At 38.3% G+C, this 15,921-nt stretch overlaps 2 protein-coding genes across 2 annotated transcripts in view; one reads left to right on the top strand and one right to left on the bottom strand.

The window, feature by feature from the left end:
- Positions 1-5,364: 5,364 nt before the first annotated feature.
- On the top strand, positions 5,365-13,175 carry LOC109476459 (galanin receptor type 1-like). The gene is made up of 6 exons (XM_019777394.1): positions 5,365-5,777; positions 6,737-6,860; positions 9,993-10,246; positions 10,883-10,955; positions 11,980-12,182; positions 13,022-13,175. The coding sequence occupies exons 1-6, from the start codon at positions 5,365-5,367 to the stop codon at positions 13,173-13,175; spliced, it is 1,221 nt and encodes a 406-aa protein (XP_019632953.1).
- Positions 13,176-15,226: 2,051 nt separating this feature from the next.
- Positions 15,227-15,921, bottom strand: part of LOC109476458 (matrilin-2-like) — a 12,976-nt gene continuing 12,281 nt past the window's right edge. Inside the window, exon 15 of the mRNA XM_019777393.1 lies at positions 15,227-15,279. Within this exon, the coding sequence (XP_019632952.1) occupies positions 15,260-15,279 (20 nt within the window). The 3' untranslated portion in view covers positions 15,227-15,259. The remainder of the gene's footprint in view (positions 15,280-15,921) is intronic.

The raw sequence follows: 15,921 nt of genomic DNA, 5'->3' as shown, positions 1-15,921 counted from the left end.
TAATTGTGGTGGTTTCTTTAACGTCCTATCCGAGAAAATTCCCTAACCGAAGCTAGATACTCATTTCCACCTGAGTGAAGTGAGGAAAATCGTGTTAAGTGCCTTTTTTCCGAGGGAACAAGATCGGTGACACGGGCAGGATTCTAACGACCTCACCAGCTGGGATCATGTTACAATGGCAACCTTGGGAAATGTCAGTGAATGTGAGTAACGATGATAAATATAACAAGTCCCTGCCACACCTGCTCCCTAACAAGCCTTGTACATGCTCCATCAACTCCACTCCTGTTACAGGCCGCAAGGTCGATTCTCTGACACCAAGAAGTTGGGATGAAGCGACATTCTAGCAACTTGAAAACTTGCAGCTAGGAGGAAAGTTTGAATCTGACTTTATTCAATCCAAGAATTTTAACTGGGCTGATAGTTAGCTTGTGGTTAATAAGATTTGATTAGAATTTTCCTACTGCTATGAATACTGGAAAACCCTCGCTTCTAGCCCAAATAAATAGTCCCCCAGACATCTGCAAGGTTTCACCATTATCCAACGTTAAAGTCAGGTCCCCCACACATCTCCAAGCAGACGTAAGAGAGACCTTCACTTCGATTTGGCATCTCTTGACAACAACGGCATACAGTGGTAACCCCCCCCCCCTCCGGCTAATTAGTTTGGTACGCCCTGTATGTAGGTCAGGCTAAAGATGTTAAAGATAGTTCTTCAGAAATATTAACCCTACCTAGACGGGGGGGGGGCTAAAAGTGCCCGCAGCAACTAAGATGTCACATAGCGTCTGAACGGCTAGCCTTAGAACGGCCAAACTTGGTGACTTTTCCTAAAATATTGTTGGCAACAAATCTGTATCAGTGGAATAAGATTATGATTTTTCTTGTTGCCATGGCAACGGGTTTCTGACAGGCATTTTTTGCCAAATTTAATAATTTCCATTTAAACAACAGAATTTCATGGGTTTTATGTCAAGTTACACATTGTTTGTAATATTAATAACATCACATATAATTATATGTAAATTTTATCATTAAAAATGCATAATTTATGCTAATTTCATGACGTCATTGGCCAAAATCCAAGATGGCGGACCATATCATTCGATCAGGTAAATACAGCTTATTTTCCTTAAAATTTCATCAATACTCCCATTTCGTTTTTACAAAAAAGGTTCATATGAACGTCTTTAGTCTGTTTACAATGTATTTTAGGCTTTATCCTGAAAAAAAACTATTTTTCAAAGTTCAAGATTGATGATCCAAGCTGGCGGATAGGTAATATATGCATGACGTCATTTTATGACTTAGTACATCCTAATATTCTGTCATAAACACTTTTGGTAAAGTTATGTCGTATACTGTTTAGTTTTGAGGGAATAACCTATCTAGACGGTTTTGGCCAATAAAATCACATTATTGACGTCATAATGACGTCATATTACGTCACAACGGCATAAAAATTGTGGATATGATAAATTTTTACTAGTACACCATCGTCTAAAAATTTGGTGGTACTACGATATACCGTTCGCGAGTTCTGAGGGGGGGGGCCAAGAGAGACCCCCCCGCCGGTCCCACCAAGCCCAAAAAACCCGGTCTAGATAGGGTTAAACTCTTCTTCTACAACAGGTTGTGTATATAAACCTGCTTTCCCCTCTGGTCTCTCAGTCACTGACGAAAGCTAGTGGATACTAGCTGAAACGTCTGACGTTTTCAAAATCATATCCAGTTGCTTGAGTAACTGCTTTTTGGCGCATCATTGTTACCTGGATGTCTAACCTTCATCGACGTATCTTCTTCAACTATTTTAAAACTTTGTATACAAGCTTTCGAAAAATCTTGACCATAGCCAGTTGCAGCCCCTATACCTCCGTCGGCATTTAGATGTTGATTTTTCTTTCGTAACTAGACGGGCGTAAAGCGATGGTCGGCACTTTAAAGACTCGCAGGCATTTTAATGTAGAACGACACTAGTGATCTAACTCGTGAGGAATTATATTGTTTTACTTATATTACTATAATAATATGACGATGACGATAGTTTTTTTTTATAAATTTAGTATATCACAAGTGTAAGTTGCCCTCTTATATCTACTAGTATTGTATAATCCCAAAATTTGTAAATATCAGCGCAATTCAGTTTTTACTGCAAGTCTGATATGTTCTTTTCAATAAACCAATCACTACTACTATACTTACATGTATTTGGTGTCTTCACGTTCTCTTTTGCACTTTATTTCGAAAAAATAGTCATATTTATGTCATATTCATTGATCTGTCGAGCTGTCAGCAAAGGTACACGTGAGTCACTTTTGTTTTGAATTGTTGGTGGCAACTATCGACTCACCTGTATGTACACGAGCCATTCACTGATAATGACATATTAAGTGCGGTCAACATTTGACATTTCAAGAGCGAAAATCGCTTTAGAGTGAGATCTAGAGTCTGTTTGGGGCTCAGGTAGTGCATGTTGCACTACCGTAAATTCCCGCAAAAATGAATGAATGAATGAAGGAAAGACCTTTATTGTACATTTGTGCTCTAACAAGCTAAGTGCAGGTCATGAATAGACAAGGAAAAGGATGCAGCAATGACACTTAAACTATACGTACTAATGTGATCTACTATTTACATGTTCAACTTCTTCTCGCTTATGACGCAGTTATAGATGTACGAACATATAGAACTAAAAATACATAGTTTGTCAAGTTTCATAAGAAATATAATTTTTTTCTAATTCATTTAAATGTCCAAAGCTGAGGAACTTGTCTATTATATAAGAATATAGGCAATCTCTATTATTACTATATAACGTACATAAAGTACGCATTTCTTTCATGGCCAAAGACACTCCGCTGTTCATCACACAAGGCCTAGTCTTAATTTCAGTCAGTTAAGCTACCATTTATTTCAACATTATTGTATTGACGACCCTGCATGTAAATGTGGCTATCATATACAGTGAAAAAACTGAACACTACTTTCTACATTGTAAACTTTATTCTCGTCAAAGAAGTACTCTGTCATCATCTCTCTCCAACATAGTAGAACTACATCACCTCAATGACAGTTCCCTATGTTCGTTACTACTTCGAGGGTCCACATCACTTTAACACCTACAAAACTGTTAATGTTTTTGATGTAGTTCAAAACTGTATTTACTGCACCTGTAGATTCTCGTCATTGATAGATCACCAACTTGTCTCGATAAATTTATCCACCTTGTAATTATGCATGTATTTTGTCAATGTGTTTTACACTCGTTGTATGTTTCGAGTAGAAGCAACTTGTGCTTTTTGCCCAATACTCAATAAATATATGTGAATAAAAAAATGTAAAAAAAATTACGCATCCTGCTCTAGCTATGGGCTCCCAATGTCTGGAATTTTATATTGAATGATTGTACCTTCCTGTTTTAATCCATGTGGTAAGAATTTTGTATTATGTTGTCAATGAGTCTTAGATGATATTGAATTGTTAAAGAACCACAATTCACTCTATGTAAGGCTGCCAGTGTTTTTATTCTCAATAGACCATTTTCATCATCACCACGATATGTTGCCAAGGGCAGCGGCACGTACACCGGCTCCACGCCTGTCGGCGCACCAAACACAGACCTACTGGACCCCACCCACCGGCCGGCGGTAAGATTTTTATGGGTTCACCACACCACGAAGTGGTGTGGTGAAACCATATTGCTTTTTCTGATGTTTCTCCTTCTCCTGCCATTTTTTAAATGGATTCAGCTTCTTCATTTTAGGGCCCAAGGTCCTGAAATTTGGTATGGAGGTACAGTGGGCAAATACCCCTAGGCGTTTTTTAAATTATTGTGATAAAGGCTTTTAGAATGGTTTTATTTGAGTTTTTTGGCTGTGTAATAGCTAATGTATTACTGTGTTAGTGTGCCTTGTTTACCACGTTTGGGTCATGAGTCATCACAATGGAATGCAGGGCATCAACCAATAGGCATGCAGCTTTCCTCTATACTTCTTGCTGATTGGCTGTTGGGATTTAACTTGATTAACACCTGCACAGAAGCATTTCCATACTGACAGTATGTCTGTATTCAAGTGTTTTGGTAGGTATTTCAAGCTTTCCTGCTCCAGCATTGGAATGCCGGGCATGGACGTTTTTTTTTTATTTTGAAAATCAACAGTTTGCATTATGCAATTAAAAATCCTAACCAATAAAGTAGGGAATAGCTATCCAACTGTTGTTTTAGTTGTATTTTACTTCATATTATAGTTATATCAATGTAAATCATTGTTTTCCCTTGTGTTTCCCATTCTTTCCCTGCCATGTCGTAAAATGTGGTGAACCCATCGCTGTATTTGCTCCAAAGCAAATATTGGCCTTTCTAGTTATAGACTACATTTTTAACTCCACCCCTGTCACGGTTGTGTGCCGAACAGTCGGGTACATATAGCTGGCGTCTTCACGTCGTACTGGCAGATATAGCCCGCTACAAAGTAAATCCCTGTACCGCATTTAACAAGATTTAAAACGATTTGTGACAAGAAATGAAATATCAATAGTAATTTCTGTTAATTGAACTTTTAGAACGGAATGGCGATAATCTTGAAGATTTCTGAGTTCAACTCAAGCCGGAAGTGCATTAGAACTGACCATCAGTCGAGGTACAACTATTATGTTATCACATGTTACATTACGACGATCAAGAACGTTCACGGCTTGCGGACCATTTCAAATATCACCACTTATAAACCCTTTACAATTTCATATGTACTTACGTGGGGTTTATATTTTCGGCCGGAGTTACACGAACGATATCGATCCCGTTAGCATGACGACGCGCGGGGTGTCATTATTAGTGACCCCTACATTTTCTTACCGTGCGTGACTTGGCCTCTTTTTTAACCGCAACTTGGAGTCAATATCGATGATAGTCAGAATATGTATGTGCTTTTATTAAAGTTTAGCTTTATTTCCACTCGTCAATGTTATCTAAACATGCTATGGACGAATCAATGTCATTTCAAGCTCCCCGTGCCGGTGTTCCATCATATATAATACTGGGTCGTCGTCCGATTTGTCGGGGAAAAACCTCAAATTAAGTACGCACTCCAACTTTGGCGAGGACCTGAGACATTCTTGGGATTTTGAAAAGTTTAAAAAGTGCGTACTTTATTCGGAAGTTTACGGTATATGACAGTGTCGCGAGTCATGCCGTTTTGGCTCTAATTGGTGCCGGCTAGCTAGCCGTAGGCAGAAATGGAGCTGAAGACTGAAATGTCAGAACGATTAGTTACCGGTGAAGTCAGTTTCTTTCTAGTCAGCTTCGTCGCAGCATAATAGTTTGGCACGCGTGTCGCGATTCAGCCGGCGACGTTTATTCACATCATGGTCAACCCGGCTAACGTATCGTCCAACGCGTCCTGGGGCGATAGAAATGGCACATTCTCTGCTAATTCTTCCTCTTCCCACGGAGTCACGTCGATTCTGTACCTGTATCCCCACATCGCCATCCCAACCCTAGTCGCTGGGGCGGTGATCTTCCTGGTAGGAGTTGTGGGGAATGCGGTGGTAGTGGTCAGCGTGCTCCGCTTCAAACAGGGCGGCATCTACTTCTACCTACTGAGCCTGTCGGTCGCCGACTTGTTGGTTCTTCTCTTCGGCCTGCCCATTAAAATCGCGGAGTGGTTCTTTCTGTCTGAGTGGGTGCTGGGAAAGGCCATGTGTAAGATCCTGGCGTATCTACAGATGCTGTCTTTCACCGCCTCTGTCATGACCTTAACGGCTATTGCAATCGAACGGTAAGATATAAATGCATACATATACATACATTTTAATGGATAAAAAGGCAACTGCCTGTGAGATCCACATCAGAAACCTTATAACTATTACATTACAATAGATAAATTACAAAATATAAAATATTACATTGTCCTCGCTAATAATTCGGCGATTGTTACTAAACGTTCAGATTTACAATGTTAGAGTTGTACTTGTAATGTCCAGAGTTCAGAGTTTGTTATGATCAAAGTTTGTAATGTCCAGAGTTCAGAGATTGTTCAGAGATATAGATTGAATGATTGAATGAATAAATGAATGGATATAAAGGAATCTATTGAATGTCTACTGCTATGTTGTTATCAGTTTTAAAAGCCCATGTAAGCACATGGTGTGCATATTCGATTACAGTGCATGCACATCGTGTAGCATGTAAAGTGATTGGAAATAACGACGTAATATTCTATTACTTAAAAACTTACTAAAGTGGTAACGACATGCATTCCACCATATTGTACCAACTTCCAGGTCATATTACGACAAAGGAGCCAAAATGTACATATTTGTCTAAAAAAAACATTAAGATGCATATGCCATTTTACACAATTTTTTAAAGTAATATGTGCAAAAACATGTGAAAGAGCGTTCTGTGTGCATGCGTCCAAGGTACCTCCATGCCAAATTTCAGCTCATTTGGGTTTAATACCAGGGCTTCAGGACTTAGAATGTACATTTTTGTTTGAAAGTTGCCAAAAAAAACATCTTACTGGTGAGGCATCAGTGTAGTGTGTGAGTGATTGACGGATGTATAAATTTAAACATATTATTATGGTGTTGATACAGATGAAGCGATAGTGTGGTGTGAATGTGTGATGCTGGTGTAAGGTACTGTTGAGGAGAATGAACGATGCATGTCTTGATCTAATCATCACATGGTTTTAAGCAAAGTTCAGTTAACCAATAACTTGATAATTTTCCACAGGAAATTTGTGATCCTGAACCCGGTAAAGGCTCGTACCCAGCAGGGCAGACACAGGGCGTACCGAGCACTGCTGCTTGTGTGGGTCATCTCACTCATGCTCAGCTCACCGATCCTGTATCCTGCGGTAAGACAATAATAATAATAATAACTTTACTATCATGAAAGTTCATCTGTGTTGGTAGTTACATGTTTGAAGTTAAAACTTTTGTTCCAACCCAAAAAACATTTCTCTCACCTAGAGCTTTCGACCAGTCACTCTGGTCTTCCTCAGTAAACTGACCCAGTGAAGCTTGTCACGCGGCTTCTTTGAAGTGTGACGTCAACACTGGGTCAAAGGTATGTGGTAGATGATGTCGACCCCCTTCGAACAAGACTATTTCTTGAGAGGGGTGATACATCAGGGCCCATCACCCTACATTGAACCGCGACGGGGGTCGACATCGTCTATTAGATACCTTTGACCCATTGTTGACGTCACACTTTAAAGAAGCCACGTCACAAGCTTCACTGGCCATGGGTCAGTCTACTAATCGAGGAAGACCAGAGTGACTGATCGAAAGCTCTAGGTGAGAGAATATTTTTTTTTTGTGTTGGAACAAATTCTTTAACTTTAAACAATAATAACATTATTGCGAAACAGATGTGCAGGCTACAAAGTATATACTAACTTAAGTAAGTACATATCAATTACATTTTTATCAGGCTAACCTAACTAATACAAAAAGTGGGTGGCTAGTATGAGATAGGTACCAACCTACACAATTTTTGGAGGAGTTTCTAATATCCATACAGTCTTTAATATATATCCCTATGTATAGCATGTAGGGGTTGTCATAAGTCAATATGAATAATTTTTTTCAAGTTCATCGTGGCAAATGCTGGAAATAAATCTGATAGTCTAGTGTATAGTGCATTGCGTATATCAATATATTTAGGACACACAATTAGAAAGTGATATTCATCCTCAATAAGCTTTGGACAAAATGGACAAACCCTCTGGTCATTGGGAATTTATGGAATCTTCCGATTTCTATACTAAGTTTGTTACAGCCAATTCTGAGTTTTGTGATTGCGCTGCCATTGCTAATCCAGTATCTTTTCATTCACTACATAATTTTATCACGATGGTGAGTTATTAGACTGAGAGGTAAAGGTATTGTCTTTGATCTGTTTTTTTCTCTTCTCCAAACAAATAGATTAGATAACCTAGGCCAGACGTCTGCCACCATGGTAACTGGTGCTGTAGCAGACAACAATGTAAGGTTGAGTTACATTTTGTGACAAGACAGAGTTGGAGGAGCTAGCTTCAATATGTCATATATGAATATGTTTGAGTAATAATAAACTAAACTGTCTGTAAGACTAGCCCAAGGTTAACATTCTGTATTTGCTTTGCAAATGCTACCTTTTAGTTCACTGTATTTGCTGTGGTATGATCAGTTGCTATAGCATGATCCATCAAAGAAGTTCCGTTGTCAGAAGGCACGTGCTGCCTTCAAGTCGCCTGCAACGTATATACTTGTGAAGAGAAGCAATAAATCGGCATAGGCGCAAGGGAATTCTAATTGGACTGATACTGCATCGATTCCGATCCTTTTACGTGGACGATTAGGTTTCCATTTCACGCTATGTATTTTAATATGGCGTTTTGGTGTGGCTCTCACTGCAATAAAATGCCCAACGTAAAAGGTCTAGTTTTAAATCTAGACGATATTTAGTTTAATGCTTAAATGATATCGCTTCTCACGGGTTCTTCGCATAAGCGCACGTAAGCGCACTGTGCATCGGCATCACTGTGTGTATTAAATTTGTTAACGAGTCTTCAATGGATCATTTTTTGTGCATTTGAACAGGAATTTCATGGGTAGCATCTTAACCCTAAACAGTACACCGGGGTCTGTGCGGCTTTCGATCGTAATGGATACACCAGCATTCTAATACATTACTTTATTTCTGTTTCTATATGTTTTATAAAATCATGCACTTATCGTATTGCCACCAACTTTTTAGAGAATAGTGTACTAATAGAAATAAATTCTAACAACTTTGGTGTAATTATGACGTCATATCACCTTAGAGCTAATAATATGGTCCGCCATCTAAGATTTTGACCAATGACGTCTTCAAATTAGCATATATTATGAATATTAAATGATTTAACTTATCTTTAATTATGTAAGATGTTATTAATGTCAGAAAGGAAGTGTTATTGAATATGAATCCCTGAAAATTTTAAAGTTTAAACCAAAATTACTGATTTTTTTCCAAAAAACTGCCTGTCAGAAATCCGTTGCCATGGCAACACAAAAAATCATTAACTTTTTAAATAACATGAATTTTTTCCCAGATGCATTTTAGGAAAGGTCACCAAATTTGATCGCTTAAGCCGTTTAGGCGCTATCTGAGATTAAAGTTGTCGCGGGCCTAAGAAAAAAAACACTCGGTCTGAATAGGGTGTAAAAATCGGGTTTTTCTTCTTTTTGTCTTTTCTTCGCCAAAAAATAGGAAAAGGTCAAAATGTATGATTTTTATACGTGATGTGGACTCAGAGGTTCACACATCAATTTGCAAAACAATTGAGCTGGTATCATATTGATCATTTCTAAAAAAATAGCAAAAATTGCTTTGGGGTCCGCGCGGACCCCAGGTGTACAGATTAATCAGTCCTGGAAGGTGTACTGTTGAGGGTTAAAGTTGTCGCGGGCCTCAAAAGACCACGTGGTCTGAATAGGATTGAAGAATCGGGTATTTCTTCTTTTTGTCTTTCCTTTACCAAAAAATAGGAAAATGTCAAAATGTATGATTTTTGTACGTAATGTGGACTAAGAGATTTACACATCAATTTGCAAAACAATTGAGCTGGTAGCATGTTGAAAATTTCTAAAAATTAGCAAATAACTGTTCTGGGGTCAGCGCGGACCCCAGGTGTACAGATTAATCAGTCCGGGAAGGTGTACTGTTGAGGGTTAAGGAAAAAGCAAAAACAAATAAAAAGCACTTTAGCAACATTAATTCACTTGAAGGGAATACAATCTCCCCTGAGGCCACACCAATTTAATTTTTTGGTTCTCGGATTCGCCTCTTCATTTCGTTTTGATTTGCACAAAAAAGATTATGGTTCTGAATCAACTTAAAAATGCTCATATTTTGCTCAAAACTTTTTCCTAGTTGTTGCAGTTTTTCCATCTATCAATGCAGTGCTTTGAATAAAAGTTTAAAATTTGTGTGGCTTTAAAACATGTGTATTTCCATGCAGACGACGAGGCTGTTTGAAGGTGGAGACGGTGAGCAGGTGTGTCACTGTGTGCATGCCTGGCCGGCCCCGCTGTACAGCCGCCTGTACGCCGTGTACAACGCCGTGGTGATACTCCTGGTGCCGCTATGTGTCATGACGTACATGTACATCAGATCTGGGCACGAGGTCCTGGTCGCCTGGGATGGAGGCTACCAAGGGAACAAACACGGACGGAAAGAGCGGAACATGTTAGTCGCGTGCATTAGACCACGTTGATTTGATTATATGAATGACATCCTCTGGGAACCCAAAACTGATGCAAGTGTGCAAATGCGAATTAAAAAAAGTTTGCAAAACAATTCCTTTACTATAACATCTACGTGGTCATAGAGGTTGAACAAATCACGTAACACACGGAGTATGGTATGAGGAATAATAACAGGCTTTTTATTTTCATTTCTTCCACATTTCCTTCTTTTCCTGAATTTCGGTATTCTATTACATCTGCATCGTGTTCCTATACTTTTCTTTGCAACATTTTGTATGATTTACAGTATGGTCGAAAACGGACGGAAATCCATGCGCGCGTGGATGTCATCTATGTAATCAAATCAACATGGCCTCATGTAATAGTTTGAGATCAAATATATTTACTGTGGAGGCTAAAGGGCATCCATTGCAATTTCAGGGTTGCAAAACAAAATATTCTGCATGAGGACATCTGTCCAATATCGACATTTACTATTTCTTAGCGCATTTTCGACACCATATTTGCAGCATTTTTAATACTGCAAATATGGTGTCGAAAATGCGCTTAGGAGTAAGGAGTAAATGTCAATATTGGACAGATGTCCCTATAAAAGTAGTACTATGACAAGTCACGTGAGGCATCTCTTCATTTTTTCGGGTACCACCAATAGGGACTCCGTGGATCCAGACCCGGACAATGTCGTCACCGCTCACAGACGGGGGAACCCTCGAAAGGTAAGAGACATTTTTCTGGTAATGTCATTTCTGAGCACATTTTCTTTATCATTTTATGCTTACATGTCAATTAATATGTAAGTTGGGTTTAGAAGACTATCAGTAAGAATATATTATGAAAATTAAAACCTTAGATAAAATAGAACTTTATAATGAGTGAAAAAAAGATAACATAAGAAATGAAAAAGATACAAACGTTTAAAATATTTTACGGAGGTATGGGGTTTCAAAGGTTAGTGTCTTTTTGCTGTTGTTGTTTTTGGTTTGTAGTGGGGCCGAGTCACTGAATGAATAAATAAACTGCCTTTATTGTACTGTATTCAGCTCCTAAAAATAAATGACTTCGTTATAAAGTTAGTGATAAAGTTCTAGCTATAGTATGCACAAAAAGTGATACAGTGAATTAATGAATTGATGAATAAATGAAAAAATGAATGATTTACGTGTCTTGCGACTTTTGTCGCCCAGCCCATATGGGCTTATAACCCTATATTGGATTCTAAGAACATAAACATGAAAGTGAACATAGGTACAGATATATTGGAAACCAAGTCCAGATCAAAGGTTAGACTGTAGACATTAAATGAAATTAAAAAAAACTTCATACAACGTTGTACATATTAACATAATTAATACAGTAGTCAAAAGTGCACAAAATCAACTCAAAAGTAGATAAAGTAGAATGATACAAGTCTGGTATCTAGTCTTACTACATCTACGGCATACTAAGGCCATAGCAATGTACAATTTTGAAATGATTGAAACTTTTTCTTATTTTTTAAAGCTGTTTAAGTGAGTGTTGAAATAGTTAACAGCAAACTAAGCACAGTATAGCACAAAATTTCTTGTTTAACAAGGTTTGTGATGTCAGAATGTGAACATGTTGTAATCTTGTTTATTTGGGCCCGCCTTATTTTTTTGCCCTATCGCATTAGATTTGGAGTCTGCGGAGGATGTCATCCATAAAATGTACTCGCTGTGGCCTAATATGTGATAACGTAATGTCTTTGGTTACTTCTTAAAGGTTATAAAGCTCATGGTAGGTCTGGTGGCGGTGTTCACGGTCTGCTGGGCGCCTCTCCTCATCTACAACCTGCTCATCAAGTTTGAGGTGATCTCTCGCTACACCCAGACGGCCTACATCCTGAAGCTGGCACTACATCTCCTGGCACACTCCAACAGCTGCGCAGACCCTGTCTGTTACGCCTTCCTCTCGCGAAATTTCAGGTAATACTATGTTGCTGTTGTTGTTGTTGTTGTTGTTTAAAGCTGAAACTTTTGGTCCAACACAAAAAAAGTTCTCTCACCTAGACTAGATCTTTCGACTAGTATCTCTGGTCTACCTCAGTAGACGGGCCCAGGGTGACTGGTCGAAAGCTCTAGGTGAGAGAACTTTTTGTGTTGGATCAAAAGACACATGCATCAACACGGGCATGCCTGCAGACGACGTTTAAAATTGCGTGCCGATTAAACAAAGGGAACCCAGTGATTTGACTGCGAACACAAAAACCGTCTACCCACAATACTCCGCCAGAAAGTTTATCTCCTTCACGGAGTAACAAATCAAATCAATGATAACATGGCAATTAGAGGATCGGCCAATAAGAGAGTGGCTGCGTGTAGGTCAAGTAGAAGTATTTTATGTGTTTTGATGGTACTACCATCTTGCTTTGCCCAGAATGTTATGTTTTCTGTGCCGTTTGTGTTTGCACGTGTTTCTCTTTTCTCGTTATTTGTTCGGTCATAATTTCTGTGTTGTTGAACAAAAAAGAAAATGATACTATTCTTTCCATAATTAGTTCTAGTACTTCTTGTTTTTAATGATGCCGACTTTCTGCCTTTAAATATGTTTTAAATATGTACTGTTGTCTTTGTGTAAATTACTCTATATGATCCGGTTATTATGTAAGTGCGTTTTCAATGGAATAATTAACAGTTTTCATGAAATGCTGTATGTGACATGCAAGTTGATTACAACAATAAGCTTTCATCACATGAATGTCCTTAAATGCAGTAAATCTAAATCTTAATTTCCTTCACAGGGGTATCTTCAATGTGTGTTGCAGACAGTCCAAGTCTGTGAAATTTGGAAGACAACTTCAGCTATCCAAGAGCGGAGTATTTGGTAAACAGGATCAAGACTATGAGTTCGCAACAATTGGAGAGTTAAATATTAGTAACCATATCCTAAAACCAGTTCATTTTGAAACTTCGGTGTAGAAAGCAAACGGTGAAGTGAATATTTCTTTTATCAAACCCAGTAATCCTACTGAAATTCCCGTTGTTGTCATCTTGTATGTATTGTTTTCAGTAGACTGGGCTCCAGGGAAACAGCATTTTAACCCTAAACAGTACACCTGGGGTACATGACTATATTTGCTATAATTTTTTTTTGTTTCTATAGATTATTTTCTGAAATTTCAGGTAATTGTTACCCACAAAGTTGTCCCTTAATACAGCGCAGAAAACCCAGTTTCTCCCATTCTTATTTTTTTTTTATATCTGATTTTCTTGGGTCCGCGCGGACCCCAGCCGGCTTTCGATCGTAATGGATACATTGGCGTTCTTATCATCATCTTTTACATTACTTTATTTCCGTTTTTACATGTTTTTATGCACTTATCGTATGGCCACCAAATTTTCAGAGAATGATGTACTAATAGATTTAAATTCTAACAACTTTGGTGTAATTATGACGTCATATGACGTCAGAGGTAATAATATGGTCCGCCATCTTGGATTTTGACCAATGACGTCATCTAATTAGCATATGTTGTAAATATTAAATGATTTAACTTATCTCTAATTATGTAAGATGTTATTAATGTCAGAAAGGAAGTGTTATCTAATGTAAAACCCAGAAAATTTTTATGTTTAAACCAAAATTACTTATTTTTCCAAAGAAACTGCCTGTCAGAAACCCGTTACCATGGCAACAAAAAAAATAATTAACTTATTTAACCAACATGAAATTTTTTCCAGATACATTTTAGGAAAGCTCACCAAATTTGATGGTTCTAGCTCCAGCCGTTTAGGCGCTATTTGAGATTAAAGTTGGCGCGGGCCTCAAAAGACCACTCGGTCTGAATAGGGTTTAAAAATAGGGTTTTTCCTCCTTTTGTCTTTTCTTCACACAAAATAGGAAAAGGTCAAAATGTATGATTTTTGTACATAATGTGGTCTCAGAGGTTCACACATCAATTTGCAAAACAATTGAGCTGGTAGCATGTTGATAATTTCTAAAAATTAGCAAAAAACTGCTCTGGGGTCCGCGCGGACCCCAGGTGTACAGATTAATCAGTCCGGGAAGGTGTACTGTTGAGGGTTTAACTGTTATGAAAGTCATAATACATAAAGAAAACAAAAAAATGCATTATACAGTTCTTACATCTGAAGCGTAAAGTGCTTTGTACATAACTCAGTTCTGTTACACATAATTACCTTCGCCAAGAAGGTTATGTTTTTATCGGCGTTCGTCAGTGTGTCTGTAAACATGATTACTCGAGAAAGTTTAAATGGATTGTCTTTATATTTGGTAAAAGGGTAGGTCTTTATAAAACCTCAAAATGATTAAATTTTTCAGATTTTGACTTTTCAGTATAATAAATGTTCCTTTAGGTTTCATTGAACTTTATTCTGACATCTGACACTGTATGGTAAGTGGGATATAGGCTTGTTGTACATACAAATAAAGCTTACAGTCTCTACTCTGATTGAAAGCTTATGTTTAGCTAGCTGTCTGAAGCTATTCTTTTGATTATAAAGTCATAAAAAGCTATAAAAATGCACTTTCCATAATGATTCACATTAACCTCTGCAGCACCAGGCAATACTTAATTTCTAATCCTGTAATCTTTCCCTCCCATTTGGCTTTGAAGTTTTTGTGGCCAGTATGTTAATCTGGTCAATGCAAATTCGATGCTTTGATCCCTTCTACATCAAGGACATGTCATATATGTGCTAAATATTGTATTGTTCCCCTTGCCAGACGAATTTCTGACTTGTAATCTGTGGCTTTGTCTGTGATTTGAGAATAAAAGCTGGGTGTTCTGTGGGTTGGGAAGACAGTCTGGGAGAGAGGGCCTGACAGTAGGTTGCAGAGAGAGACTGTCCCAGCCCCCGACTCCCGTGCGTGTGTAACGGCCATGCCTGTGTCCTGCGTGTGTTCTTGCTAGTACTGTAGTTAGTTCCCTGTGCAGCATCCAAAAGAACCTGGTAAACTCCACTTCGGTTACATGAGCACTACGTCTTAGGAACAGCAACAACAGCCACACATTTCCTCATCCAGTCCTCAGAGTCAGACGTTACGGTGGACAGCATGAACCTGAAGTTTTATGGAAAAATACAAACAATAATGAGTCTGGTATATTTCTGCAAATTTTACACGCCATTGCATAAGGCATGGTCTGACATTTGTCACGGTCATTGTAAACATAGTGTCATGGTGTGATATGACACTGGTTTTGCACACTCTTAAAGGCATCCAATGCAATTTCTTGGTAGCTAAACAAGAATTATTCTGAACTAGAATTCCGAGATCTCATACCTCCATGAAATATGATCTTGATATGTAAATGTAAATTTCTTCTTTAATTGTACAAAGGACCTCGTCATTAACATGATATATGCATCGTGATGTATGTTGCGCTGCGGAGTTGCGCTGCAGTACCAAGAGAAGCCACTAGGGAGACCAAAATCATTTCCAGTTTTCGTCACACCCTACCAACACACCAAGTATGAAACCAATCCATCCAGGCGTTATTGAGTTATCTTGTTGACCAACAGACAGACAGATAAACGCAACTGAAAATATAACCTCCATGACACAGTTCATGGAGGTAATAATGAGATCCGTATGGTATTGACATTTACTACGGTAACCATTTTAGCACATTTAAAAATAAAAGCGATTATAATAGCCCCCAAAAAGTTAAATACGTACACGTGTCTTAATTTTGACACCTTA

Source organism: Branchiostoma belcheri, unplaced genomic scaffold, assembly GCF_001625305.1.
Source record: "Branchiostoma belcheri isolate BF01 breed outbred unplaced genomic scaffold, Haploidv18h27 scaffold38, whole genome shotgun sequence".
In the NCBI taxonomy this organism is placed as follows: domain Eukaryota; kingdom Metazoa; phylum Chordata; class Leptocardii; order Amphioxiformes; family Branchiostomatidae; genus Branchiostoma; species Branchiostoma belcheri.
The sequence above is the reverse complement of the archived record's forward strand: the minus strand, read 5'-3'. Positions and strand labels throughout refer to the sequence as shown.